Consider the following 13,688-nt stretch of genomic DNA (forward strand, 5'->3'; position numbering starts at 1 on the left):
GTGCCATACAAGCCTCCTCGTTATTACACTCTTTCAGCATTGTCCATTACAATGCTATGAGCACACATTCAATGATAATTACCACGTTCAAAATGTAAACAACTAACAAAGTAAGCATGGCGCGATCATGCCATCACCCAACGCGATACAAAAGGGGGTGGTGATGGACGGATCATCTGAACCAATCAAACACTCACACCCAGTCAAAAGATCTGGGTTTAATCCATCACCGTTCTTTAGCCCACTCCGCCACCCCAGTTTAGACATGGCTATATGCAAATCAGTCTGACCCTGTGCCTCATGGGAACAGTCCAGCCCGGACTGCCAAGCCATGCCTTCCCTGGACCGGAAACAAGCTTCCGAGGACCGGTTTCTGGCATTACAGCCTTCTTCAGCCCGGCTTGCTTGAATCCAGTGGCAAAGTGAGCAAGGGACTCACGTCTGAGCATACCCTGCCACACTTATTGCGGCCAAAAGTGGTACAAAAGGGGGTGGTGATGGACGGATCATCTGAACCAATCAAACACTCACACCCAGTCAAAAGATCTGGGTTTAATCCATCACCGTCTTTAGCCCACTCCGCCAACCCAGTTCAGACATGGCTATATGCAAATCAGTCTGACCCTGTGCCTCATGGGAACAGTCCAGCCCGAACTGCCAAGCCATGCCTTCCCTGGACCGGAAACAAGCTTCCCAACGCAAAGCTGCGGGACCCTGAAAGGGATGATACCACCCGGTAGAATTTGAACCCAAAAAGAGGCCAAAATATATAGCTGTCTGCCTCGCACATAAACTCAGCTCAACCTACTCCGAAAACAGTAGCTTGTTCTGAGAGCCACCAAACATCTTCAACGATAGAATAAATAGCAATGAAAAAAAAGAAAACGGAGTCACGGGCTCCGCTGACAAGGATACACGCGATGCTTATCCGTGTTGACGTGCACTTTCTTCATCCAGGGGCAGACGATGGCAGGCTGCTTGGGGGCTGGCCCGTTCTGGCTCTTCAGGCTGCTGGAGCGGGGCGGGCCAGGGCCGGAGGCTCGGCCGCGCCGGGGAAGAGGCCGTGGGTGGCGGGCGGCTCTTGGCCGTGGCCTGCGGGGGCACGGTGGGGCCTGGGCGCAGCCGAAGGCTTGCTGCCGTTACGGTGGGGGCGGCTGCTTGCCATCGCATAACCAGAGAGCGGGTAGAGCCCCGAGTGCTGGTACTCCGCGCCCGGCGTGTCAACTGAATACAGTTAGGCAGCCCTGTGACCAGGCTAGCCAATGGGAGCGCAACACTAGATCTGTTCCTTTCTCTGTTTTTAACAAGCTGCAGGGTGCCCATAACGAACAGACATCGTCTGGCTCAATGCTTGTAAGAGGATCACACAGATCGGTGAGGCCCCCACCAACTACTCTCACCTGGTATTCCCCCCCCCCCGTGCGATCGAGGGGAGCTGCCCCTATGCCTCTCCCCCTCTGTGGGCAGCGCAGAATCCGCATATACAACCAGTACGAGGGGGTGATAAGCTGCTCCACAGTTCGCTAGGCCAAAAGGTTATCCAGGTTGCGCATTCAGGTTGCAGCGATATGATATCTTCTTCACTATGATCCTTTAAATTGCTCTCCAGGTGTATTTTTAAATCTAAAATGGTAGCAGTCAGCATTTCTCCCAGCCTCCGGGGGCCCAGTTGCAGAGCCGTTTCCCTGTTGCAGCGCCCACCATATTATACTGCCGCCACGGGGCGGCGAGGTGCCATGTCCGCCGTCTTTAGACATTCTTGCGTGTCAGACCTCCGGCAATAACTTCAGTCGCATGCAATACTGACAGCTGCCGACACTTACTAGAAGCTCAATCAGATTTGAGGACAGAGCTTAGTGCAATGGCAGGATGATATGATGCAGTCCCACCGGCCAAGCTGGGATCTCTTGCCCTCGCCACGATTCCCGGCCGCACCACTTTGCTCACGGCAGAGGGGGAAGGATGCAGACAAAGGAGGGTGAATAGAAATGAGAGTGGCGACACGGAGAGTAAAGAGAGAGGTGCTGGCGTAAAAGGTGTATTATCTTCTTTATGGGGCCATCTGTTTCGCCCCATAAAGAAGATAAGAAACCTTTTACCACACATGTAAGTCAAGGAAGCCTGTCCGAATGGGACGGACTACAAAGAGAAAATAGTACGTCACTGGAACCTCTATTCCAATGGCTGGCCACCGTTATCATGAACGGTGATGCTAGCCAATGGAAAGCTTAACCTCGCTAGTGAAACGTACTCTAACTCATTAAATCTCGCCAGCGAGACTACGCATGTGCGCAGCCTACGCTAGCCGAGACATAAAAAAAGGCCAATACAAGAGCTCACAAAGAATCCTATGCACAAAGCCACTAACAGAGTTGTGTGCCTATGGTGTGAGTAAAAGAAAAACAACAAAAGTTCAGGTCTCAGATTGTACGCAAATATTTAGATAGAAAACACGATCACTGCCTGTATATAAAAATAGAACATGGGTACTTTAATTCCCAGTGTTGTCACTACATCTTCTAGATCAATGGGAGTAACTTCAGGACATAGGTTTCCAGTACTCTCTCTGGCAACTTTTGCACAAGCATCAACATTTAGACAAACATAACATTGTATTGCATGCGATTACTTAGAATAGCAAGGAATCCAACAGGTATCCAAGCTCAAATGTATATTTTTAACATACATATATATGAGTAAAAATACTAAGTAAGATAGGTAGTCTTTGAAAAATAAGTAGCTGTGGATAAATACAGATAAAATGTGAGGAAAATATGCATTTAAAGTTCATGTAAATAACTTGTTCGAGAGGCGCTCTTCATCATTGTTCCATGAAAAACAAGTTACTTCCCTTCGGTAACAACTTATCTGCCAGAGACTCGATCTAGCTGCAGATTCCCTACCTTAGAATTAGCCCCAGTCGTACGACTGGATCTGGAAAATTTTCGTGAGCAGTACTCCTGCACGCTGGTAGGCGGCATTGTCGGTTCTGTGTGGTGTAGTCGCTGTCATTTGTGCTGGAAGGGGCTTATGTGATGCATTAAAAGCACCACCCCAGCGTACTGATGTCAGTTTCTATTCGCGACTTTTCACGCCAGGAGCACAGGAGACATGTAGAACACCGACCACTGATGTTGAAGACTAGGGCCCTGAGGGGAACAGCCTTGACCCTAGGAAATCTGTTTGTAGAGCAGGGAGGGTGAGTGGGTAAGTAAGGAATCTACAGATAGATAGAGTCTAGTCCAGATAAGGCATCAGTTACTGAAAAGCGTCTCCGAGCGAGAGCCGCCTTGGAAACTCCAGCATGCAGAAATGCGGACATTGCATGTTCTCAGCAGTGGTGAACAGATCTAACCAAGTGATCCGCTTGGCATTTTCAGCTGGGTTTGTCCGCCCTGGAATTCAGAGAGCTCGCCAGGTGTTGAACCACCGGGGAAATGCCCAGACGTTCCAGAGGTGCAGGGCTTCTTGACAAAGGGTCCACAAACCCACCTGGCCTGGTTTGTCGCAGTACTACATGGTGGAGATGTTTGTGAACAACAGCACTAGTCCTCCTTTGATGGAGGGTGTTGGATATGGCCTTCTTAAGGGAATATGAAACTTTTTGCTTTTTTTGTCCTTCTAGTCTTCGCCTACTCTCTGTTCCTGACTCTAGAACTCGGAGCATGTTCCCACTGTGCTGCAGTGGGAAGGTACGAGCACTGTCCTCACACAGGTTAGGAGTGGGGTGTCGCACGACTGGGTTGTGTCGTCCTCGGGAGTGCGCTATGAAAAGATACACCATATACCCAGGGCGGGTATGGCATTGGCGAATAGAGGGATGTGGCATTGATCATGACCCTGGGGACTTGCAGGTCCATTATGTCTCCTACTCAGGTTGGCTTCTCCACCGGTGAGCTGATCCATGGGGAGCCTCCCCTAAACCGGAGTGGCCCTAGGGTGCGTCCCAAGGAGTGAAGCTCAGGCAAGGCGAGTGGCATGACCACTGCCGAACAGGGGAGAGCCCCTAGGTGGGGTCCCCCTACCTTTGAGGTCAGTTCCTACGTCTCATAGGAAGTGGCACTTAGCTGAAGGACGAAACTGGTCATCCGCCTGTCCGGACAAGTGGTGGGTGCGCTAGCACCAAAGTTGTACTGGGGCTGTGTCCGGCCTGCTAGTGCCGGTCGGCCTGGGCCCTTGCGCCAGTGATATTGCTAGGCCCCCCGCCATCAGCCTGCAAAGATGGGCTGGTGTGAGCGTTGGCACCAAGGAAGTGCTTAACGTGAATCCGGGCCACCATTGTAAGCTGGATAGCGCACAGACACCAGGGGTGCCCTGGACACCCAAGCCACTGGCCTGCCTTGACAAGCCGGTGTGTGCATGCTGATTCTCGGGTGGAGCCCTAAGGCTCCGGGCCCTTTTCCACTGTACTGCAGTGAGAAAGTGTGCACATCCTTCCAGCACATATTAGGAAGTGGTACGGACATGATGTTTTGTAAATGTAGGTCAGGTTTGCCATTGCACCTGAGTGTGCCCTTACACCGCTGGTGCGGTTTACCTACGTGTGCGACCGGCTGCTGCAGGTCAGACACTTCCATCTGGGGTGTAAAGAGCTCAGCTGCTCCCAAGTAAGTGTCCCGGCTCTAGCAGCAGGACCATCAAAACCGGTAACCAACCCCAAGTCAACAGCTTATATATTAAACAGGTGAGTCTTCAAACTTTCCTAAATGGAGTTTCCGAAGGGGCAAAACGAAGAGCAGTCGGACTGGGGCTGGAGGAGGGCCGTGGAAAGGCCCAAGTACCTGGCCATAGCCCTGCTATCCTTGAAGCGCTCCAGCACTGAGTCTGTCTTGTCTCCAAAGAGATGGGAACCATCAAAGGACAGGTCAATAAACAAGGCTTGGACCTCCTTTTGAAAAAGCAGTCTCTCAGCCAGGCATGGTGCCTTAAGGCCACTGACAAAAAAAACGCTCTGCCTAGTGAGACGGTTGTGTCCAGCCCACATCAGATAGTGAAATTGGCTGCATCCTTCCCATCTGTCATAGCTTGAGAGATTATGGCCCTGAACTCCCTAGGACCCATTGGCAGCACCTGCGTAACACAATCCAATAGTCCATGAGAATAACGGGCCAAAAGGCACACGGTGTTTGTGGACGGCAGTGCCAGGATGGTGGAACAAAACATTTTCTTGCCTAAGGGGTCCAGCCTCTTGGATTTTATGTCCAGTGGGGTGGTAGGGATTGTGCCAGGGTTTACACTGGAGGGGGAGGCTTGGACTACCAAGCTCTCTGGGGTGGAGCGGCCCATGTGGATATTGTGGTCCCCGGGGCAATGGCAGCATGCAGCAGAACGTTCACAGGCGTCCCTGTACTGGGCTTGGACCAGTTCCAGCTGGGTGCCAGCAAGGGGCTTCATTAAATGAGAGCAGTTCTCGGGGGTCATTCCCAGCTGAAGCACCCCTGTCAAGACATTAGTCTAGAATGCCACTGAGGCCACGCAAAGAACCCGGACCTCGGTCGCCCTTCTCACCACCACAGCAAAAGAAGCTTTCTCCATCATAGCCATGGTAGGAGGAGAGACCATGCCTGTATCTAGGGAGATGTCTAGTCTACTGGCATCTGCCAAATCCTCGTCCAGTCCTTGTTGGGGTCTAGGGGCTGGTATTCTTCAGGGTCCAGTGGCCCTTCCCAATCCTCCCCAAGTCCTAGCCTGCAGGAATAGGGCTCAGGCTCTGGCCTAGAGGGAAGGCTCCAGTCAGCACCGGCGACAGGCCATGCGCCTCCAGCTCCATGTTGGAGTTGGAGATGAGAATGGGGACTTCGCTGCCAGCACCGTCGGGACCGGCATTGGAGAAGGTCAAGGTGGTACGACTAGCGCCCCGTCCAAACATGAGGTGCATGGCCTCGTAAAATTCGCAGAGTTGGGCGGGGGTCAGTCTGCCTCCCGGGAAACTCTTCGACTTCAATCTCTTTTTCTGGGAGTTACCCAAATGCCCTGGTGACTTCTATGATCAATGGCTCTGTCACAAATCCCGGGACCTTCCTCTTGACCGGACCAATGTCACATGTTGAGCGGCAAGGAGCTTGCGGAACCACTCTCTCAAGGGCTTAAGGTGCATGGTGCAGCAGTCGACACAGGTCATTGCATTGTGGTCGCGCTCAAGGCACCAGAGGCAAAAAAGATGCTGGTCCGTCAAAGACATCTGTCGGTAACAGGTGCCGGGAGGATTGAAGCCAGCTTTTCTAAAGGACATTCCTGCCACACCAGGAGAAGAGTCTTAAAAATGCCAACAAAAAGTCGAAAAAGGTAAATTACTGGGGGTAGCTCTCTCTGGATCTGTAACGATTGGGATGGAAAGAAAAGAACTGATGTCAGCGTGCTGGGTTGGGGCCTACATAGGCACGACGTGGACTGCGCCACCGCAGGAGTACTTCTCGCGAAATATTTCCTGATTCAGTCTGACGCCTGGGAATAACTTTAAGGTAAGGAATCTGCATTTAGAATTCTATATCAGATATAAGAAGTTTAAGGTCACGAACATGTAACAAGACTTATACTGTGTTATCATTACCTTGATCAGGCATGGAGCGGTTTCCATCGGCTTCAGCAAGTCAGAGATGCCCTGTCCTGAGTAACTCTGCTGGTCTTCATCCCGGTCCTGGTGGAACTTCACAGCCAGTGCCGGAAGTCGGCACTCATACTTCTGCTTGTACTTTGAGGAAACTAGAACTATATCGTCGGATTTACTCTATAAAAAAAGAAAAGAAAAGAGGAATTGGGAAAGGTCAAGAATAGATGAAAACAGAAACTGCTATAAGTTGCTATCCAAGAAGTATACCACGTTTTTTGTGGCAGGAACACTGGCTTCATTCTACACAGTGGTTCCTAACCTGTGGTCAGAGGACACCTGGGGGTCCGCGAGCCCTAATCAGGGGGTCAGTATAAAATTAACATTAAAATGAATACATTCAAATTAATAACGAATATACAAATAAGGAAGCAAATGAAAACATTGAAAACCTTGCCCTAGATTTGATTCTGAATTAAACAAAATATTTCAATATTTGAGCATGTGTTTGGTGTGTATTTGCCTTTTTATTTTTCTATTTTGCGGTTTAAAACCAAAGAAATGGTTTAGGCTGGGAATCGTTTGCTTCCAATATTGACTGCGTGGGGGGCCCCCGGATTCCAATAATGATGAAATAGGGGTCCACAGAAGTAAAGAGATTAAGAACTGCTGTTATACAAAATGCTTCTACATTTCTTAATCACAAGCCTGCCTGTCCACTTAGGTACTCAGCAAAGTATAACAACTTTACATCTGAGGCCAAACGTTCACTGCCGCCTTTATAATCCTTCACTCTTTTCATATGGGGATAGATACAGCGAGAAGACCAAACTCACCTAGGGTACATTGGTTGTCTGAGTCGATAACAGTAAGTTATTTTATGTTTTTCATTTTTCTTTTATTTATAACATGCAAAAATGCACAAAATATTGCAAGCTCAAAGACGTTCAGAAACAAAAAGGCACACCGAGAATAAATCTCATAACACAGAATAAAATAATATGTACAACTAAAAATAAATATAAAAAAGATCGAACTGAATAACTAACATTAGTAAGTAAGAGCCTTCAACGGGTGTCTTAAATTCAGCTTGATCCCCAGACTAAACTCCTTAAAGTGAAAAATGCAACAAACGATTTTCAGTTATTATTTGACATCATTAAAGTTGAACAGAGATGCACTGGTAGTTCATTCCTTGAGAAGGTGGCATTCAAAGGAGTTTTCGACCTAGTAAGGTCTCTTGCTGAGTGCAGTGCATTCTTTAGCTTAAGGAACTGATTGGTAAGGTAACATGGTGAGTTGTCATTGATGAAGTTACAGAACCAACATATAGCTCTAAATTTGATCTGGTATTTCCTGGCCAGCCAACCAAGTTAAGAGTTCTTTCCTAAGGCCACATGCTACACAAATTGCCCAGTTGTAATGGGATTCCAGTCTAAGAAGAGCGGATGGGTTTAGTATGATGAAAAAACAGGGGAAAGTATACAGCGGAATAGGACTGATCCCTTTCCGCTGGTCTTCAGGTATCCTCTATGGCACACATGACTCCTCAACTGCAATGTGGTCTCTTGGTCCCCTAGTGGTAGCATGGGGTGTGCAGGTATGTATGCAAGTGGTATCTGTAAAGCACAAACCTAGATCACAAGCAGCAGAGCTGGTGCAACCCGTTACCTGTGGCACTCTGCAAGATCTATCATGAGAGGTGGCCTTCTGAGGAGGTATATAGAGAATCAGCACTTTCTATAAATCCATAGTGAGCTGCAGATTCCTCTTACTTTTAAATCTGGTATGGACCCCTGAGAATAGGATTGGGAGGTACTGTTTAATTGTGAGCTATTCAGAATCTTATGAGAGGAACATGTGTCCAAGCCAAACAAAGAAAAGTACTCCTGCTATGCTGCCTTTATCTGCATCTTATATCGCCTCTATCGTCGTAACACCCTAGAGGAAACTGTGCAGATAAACTCCAGGGGCTGGTGGTGGATAAACCTGTGGCAGCAGCCTAAGCTAAAAAAAAAAAAGGGGGGGGCGTGCTGGGTACCCAGAGATGGCAGCAAAGTACATGCAGTAGGTCATAAATGATTGTCCTGGGGGCGAGGGGAAGATTCAAGATGTGATGGGGAGGGTGTTAACACAAAGACTGAAGAGAGAAGCCATTAGGAAAATAAATCTGTGTTTTAAGGATGTTTATCCAACTGGAATTTGAGGATGGTTGTCCTTCAATGTCCCAGAGAACAATGTTCCACCAAATGTGGGTTTCAGATTTACAGGATTTTCTGTTGCATGGATCCATTTGTGATACATTGCTGTAAGTGTGGATTAAAAAAATAAAAAAAACTCTACTTGCCCAAAGGACCAACTGATACAGAAATTTACACATCCTATAAAGGAATTTACTTGTCCCACCTACTGCCTTAAATTTCAATTTATTTATCTATGATATGGAACTCCGATGGAGGTCCACATAACATAATATCAATTATACAAAATATAAAGATAAAGTAATTTATACATTCTAGTTCCATAAAATGGAAAAAAATATACCAAGTACATCACAATAATATACAACGTCATTAGTACAAATTCAAATACAAATTAAAAAATTGGAAGATCTTGGCGCAAACCATTTCATTAGGTGGAAACATTAGCCGCTTACGGGCCTCTAATACTGATCAAATATTATATTTAAGAAACACTGGCCTTAGAAAGGGACGACGTGCATAATGCATCACAGGACATAACTCACATAATCTCTTCTTTTTTCGGACTTTATCCCAAATACCCGAGATAACACGTAGGGGGAGCAAATCCATTCTCAACAATAAGATCAATCTTCAGACCCCATGAGGGAGATTCCAAGTTAGATAAGCTTGGGTCCCCCCCCCATGAGTTTGCTCTCCTACACTACCTTATTTTGCCGATTTAGCTGCCAGCATTGCCTCTGTCCTGGCTTATTTTATGTAGGGATTTTTTTATATACTTCGTTACAAGTAAATCCCAAAGGTTTCTTTAGCCAACACAAAGGACCTAAAAAAAAAGCACTCTTCTCTTTTTGGAGAACTAGAATTTTTCATTTAAGTGTCTCACAAAGAGTTCTCACCTCTTTGCCCAGAAGGGAATTTCCCCATCTCAGAAGAGCAGACATTGCATAAGTGAAAATTGAGAATAGTCTAATCCCCAAAAGTATGATGGCATGAGGGGCTGCTAAAGAATTCAAATAACAAATCTGACGAAAAATTAGACCTTCTATTACCGCAAAGAATCGCCAAAGTCTCATATCCAACACCTAACAAGCGTAACAAAGAGGGAGGAATTTTTACCCTATAGACTGACAAAAGGTGACGAAAGTGAAATTTTCCACATGTTTTATAGAGTCTATTTAGGGCATTTGCCTGGAATAAGGCCGTATGTGAGCAATGGTTTACAAGACAGTCATCCTGCCCACTACTAGAGAAGATCTTACTCAGGAAAGAATACAATTCTACTTTTTCCAATTAGTCTTCCCCTAATTGCCAATTGAACCCCCCACCCAATTCTCGCACCTTTTTTTACAAAATGTCAGAATTTTACTTATTGATGTATTTATTTTCAAGAAATGGTCTTCTGCATACTTCATCAAAGTCGTTAGCGGATGTGTAAACCAATTGGGGTTAAATCCATTATCATCACATCATCCATACATAACAGGCAACTAATAGCCATGTCACCAATTTTGGGAAACAGCCTTTACTACGAAGTTTTTACTTTGTATTACATTTTCCACGCTTTTTAACATCATGAAGACTGTTGGCACGCAAGTCTTCACAACGCAAGACTTTACCAGGCATTTTAACAGTAGGTAGCAGTATTGCACCACATTCTTTTGAATAGACAAACAAAAATAATTACGCATGGTAATGTCATACAACCTATTCAATGTGACAGATACTGTTTAATCCTGAGCCAAAGTCACACCTACGAAATGGTAAATTATATGGACAGCCATATGGTTTTGTCACTAAGCAGGTTGCCCAAACTGCCATTATGTTCTGCCAGTGGTTTGCTCCAAAGCCCAGGGGATGGAATGGATCAGGATGGGGATGATGCCATGGCACAGAAGAACAATCATTGTATCCCGCATACAAGTCACAACAGAGAATGCCAACCGTGTGGGTGATCAGGCTCTGGGACAGTCTCCTTGGGAAGAAATAGGTCATTCATAAGGAGAGGGTGTTTTTTTTTTTCTTACCTCAGCTGGCGGTCCTAGCTACATAATGGACTTAGGGCAAACTCTTGTACCCAGCCTTCAAGTTTTTTTAACTTAAAGCCCGGAACAGAGGAAGTGTCCCTCACATTTTCGACTATGGAACTGCATACGACAAGTGTTTGTTGTCAAATAACATGCAGTATCTTGGACCACATAGTGGTCTGTGAATGCATTTCAACCATCATTATACAGAGGTATTTCAACAGGTTATGCCACACCTTTCAGCAGGGAGATATTAATGACCCTTGGTCTTTGCCAACTCAGGACAGAAAGCAGGTCATTTGTGCTTTACATCACAGACAGGTTCAAAAGGTTGTGCTGCGAGGGGGTTGCTCTACTCAATAGGAAATGCACAGAGCTATCCAAACTTGTCACTGCCCTTTTGCGGTCGTTCAGACCCTGGTTGGGCTGCAGCAAGTTATGTTATGTTAACTAAGTTTATGAAGCGCGCAGCTGCCTCAGCAAAGAGGCGTCCCGGCGCTAGCAGTGGGGGGACAGAGACTAAGAAACTGGATGGAAAAGCAAAAGAAAGAAGGCAGAAAGAGGCAGAATTAGATGGCAGGAAAAAAAATAGGTATTGATAGCTTTGCGAAAGGTCAGCAGGCTATCCATACTGCGAATATGGAGGGGCAGCGAGTTCCATAGCTTAGCTGCCAAACAACGAAAAGACCGCCCACCGATACGGAGACACTTCACTCAGGGAATCACGGCCAAATGTTGCTCCAGGGAGCGCAGCTGGCGTCCAGGAACATAAGGTGTCAGCAAATTGGCCAAAAGCCCGGGAGACGCGAATTTAAGAATTAAAAAAGATAGACAAAGGACCTGAAATTCAATTCGCTTAGCAATGGGAAACCAGTGTAGTTATCGAATAGCACCAGCTGAAGCGCACCTACGTGGGAGCCCCAACAAGACTCTGGCAGCTGCGTTTTGGACTCGCTGGAAGTGCACCACCTCAGCCTGATTAGCTCCGAGAAGGAGCGAGCTGGCATAATCAAGTCTCGATAAAATCGCCTCCTGGACTATCAGCTGACTAGTAGGTGTTCAAAGAAACCCAACAGGGGTCTAAGTCCACGAAGAAGACCGAAACAAGTACCAGCTACCTTCTTGGTGTGGTCTTGGAAGCTGAGGGAGGAGTCCATCCAAACCCCTAAGTTTTTAACCACTGTCTTGGGGTTAGGCATGCTGCCAAGAGTGGAAGGCCACCATTGCTCACTCCACAGGCTCCTATCTTTCCCCACCAACACCACCTCGGTTTTATTACCATTAAGCTGAAGGCAGTTGGAGTTCATCCACTCCGCGACAGCCGCCAGACCACTTCTAAACTTGGAAGCGTCCTGCATAGCGTCAGAGAGGTCCACCACCAGCTGCTTGTTGTCGGTGTAGGAGACCCTAGTAAGGCCTTTGTCCCTAGCCACCGCAGCCAGGGGTTGAACGTACAGATTCAAAAGTACAGGACTCAGAGCAGAACCCTGAGGCACCCCCTGCCCAATGCACTGGACACTTGAGGGAAATGGCGGGCGGACACTCGGAATGTTCTCCCTGACAGGAAAGATCTAAACCATTCCAAGGCTAAGCCAACAACACCTGCCTCCTCTAAACAGCATAAAAGAATGTTATGGGAAACCGTATCAAATGTGGCACTGAGATCTAGCAATATCAGTGCCGCCGTGTGCCCTGTGTCCAGAACGGTCCGCAGGTGTTCGGAAACAGACAAGAAAGTAGTCTCCATGCTGTGGCCAGGGCAGAAACCATCTGGGAGAGATCCAGGGTGCTATACTATTGAGGTACCAAGTTAAGATGTTATTAACGTGAGCCTCGGCAATCTTAGCTACCCATGGAAGGAGAGAGATGGGGCGAAGGTTTTCCAGCTTAGCAGGGTCCAGCGACGTTTTTTTAGTAATGGGACCACCATGGCCTGCTTCCCCGTCTCAGGAACCACCGCAGGAGCAAAAGATAAGCTGTGCCTACCTAGACAGGCACGGCTGGAATGGGCAGAGGCCTCGGCAGGCAGTAATTGAAGCTCAAGCTACACCCATCCATCCAACCCATCCAGTAAATTTAGACTCTTGCTCATGTTTGTCTGCCTCCAATGGTGTAGGCATATTTGCTGTAGATAGGAGCTACAGATAGCCAAAAAAGACGAATGAATCTGCCAAGATCTAACAACGAAGACGATTTGAGAGAACAAACACTGTGTGCATCAATATCTGAGGAAAGAAATCAAAGACCACTAATCGCAGTACAGAAGCTGTGCTTCCAGCACATATTATAGAACAGGATTTCTGAATGTAGGGCAGGTCTTTCTTGAATACCCAGGGGGGTATAGTTGTAATTTGACTTCAACAGCAATATTTTGAATTTCCGCTACTAATCCCATCCATAGGAATATGGGATGACAACAGTTTCCCACAAATGCCTTAGTCACAGGTTCTATGCTATTTGTCCCTTGCCCTGCAGCAACACTGTTTGCTATTCTTCTACCAGACCTTGGGAAGTGCTGTGGTAAGGATTATTTCCCTGGGTAAGTGAACTGAGCCCCGGCTCGGTTGGATGGTTTGAGACGCTGGGTCTAGTCCTGCTTGTTTTGTCGCCTGGGGGTGGGAGACGATGTGGGCATGCACTCCGAGCAGCTTTGTTTTAAGAAATGCGGCCTGTCGGGTCACCGGCCGGGCCCTGTGTCGCGGCGAATGGAAGTTGCAGGTATTGTTGCAGGCACATATTACTGTTGCATGCGCACCCGTGAACTGAAGATTGCGAGTTTGGACCCCGTCCATACCTGGGTGGGTCGCCCCGGAGGATAAAACTGGTGCAAACGGTAAGATGAAGTAGAGACTTCTTAGGATATTACTCTGATTTGCAGATTCTGGGTCACCTGTGTTGTGTTGTGTCGTGCAG

The 13,688-nt window shown here is 47.3% G+C and overlaps 1 protein-coding gene across 4 annotated transcripts in view; it reads right to left on the reverse strand.

Annotated features, from left to right (window-relative positions):
- Window positions 1-13,688, reverse strand: part of OS9 (OS9 endoplasmic reticulum lectin) — a 270,743-nt gene that overhangs the window by 200,184 nt on the left and 56,871 nt on the right. For all 4 annotated transcript variants that reach the window (XM_078688942.1, XM_078688944.1, XM_078688941.1 and 1 more), the window contains exon 2: window positions 6,551-6,727. In XM_078688942.1, the coding sequence (XP_078545068.1) occupies window positions 6,551-6,727 (177 nt within the window). The remainder of the gene's footprint in view (window positions 1-6,550; window positions 6,728-13,688) is intronic.

This window comes from Lissotriton helveticus, chromosome 1_1 (assembly GCF_964261635.1).
Source record: "Lissotriton helveticus chromosome 1_1, aLisHel1.1, whole genome shotgun sequence".
Taxonomy (NCBI): domain Eukaryota; kingdom Metazoa; phylum Chordata; class Amphibia; order Caudata; family Salamandridae; genus Lissotriton; species Lissotriton helveticus.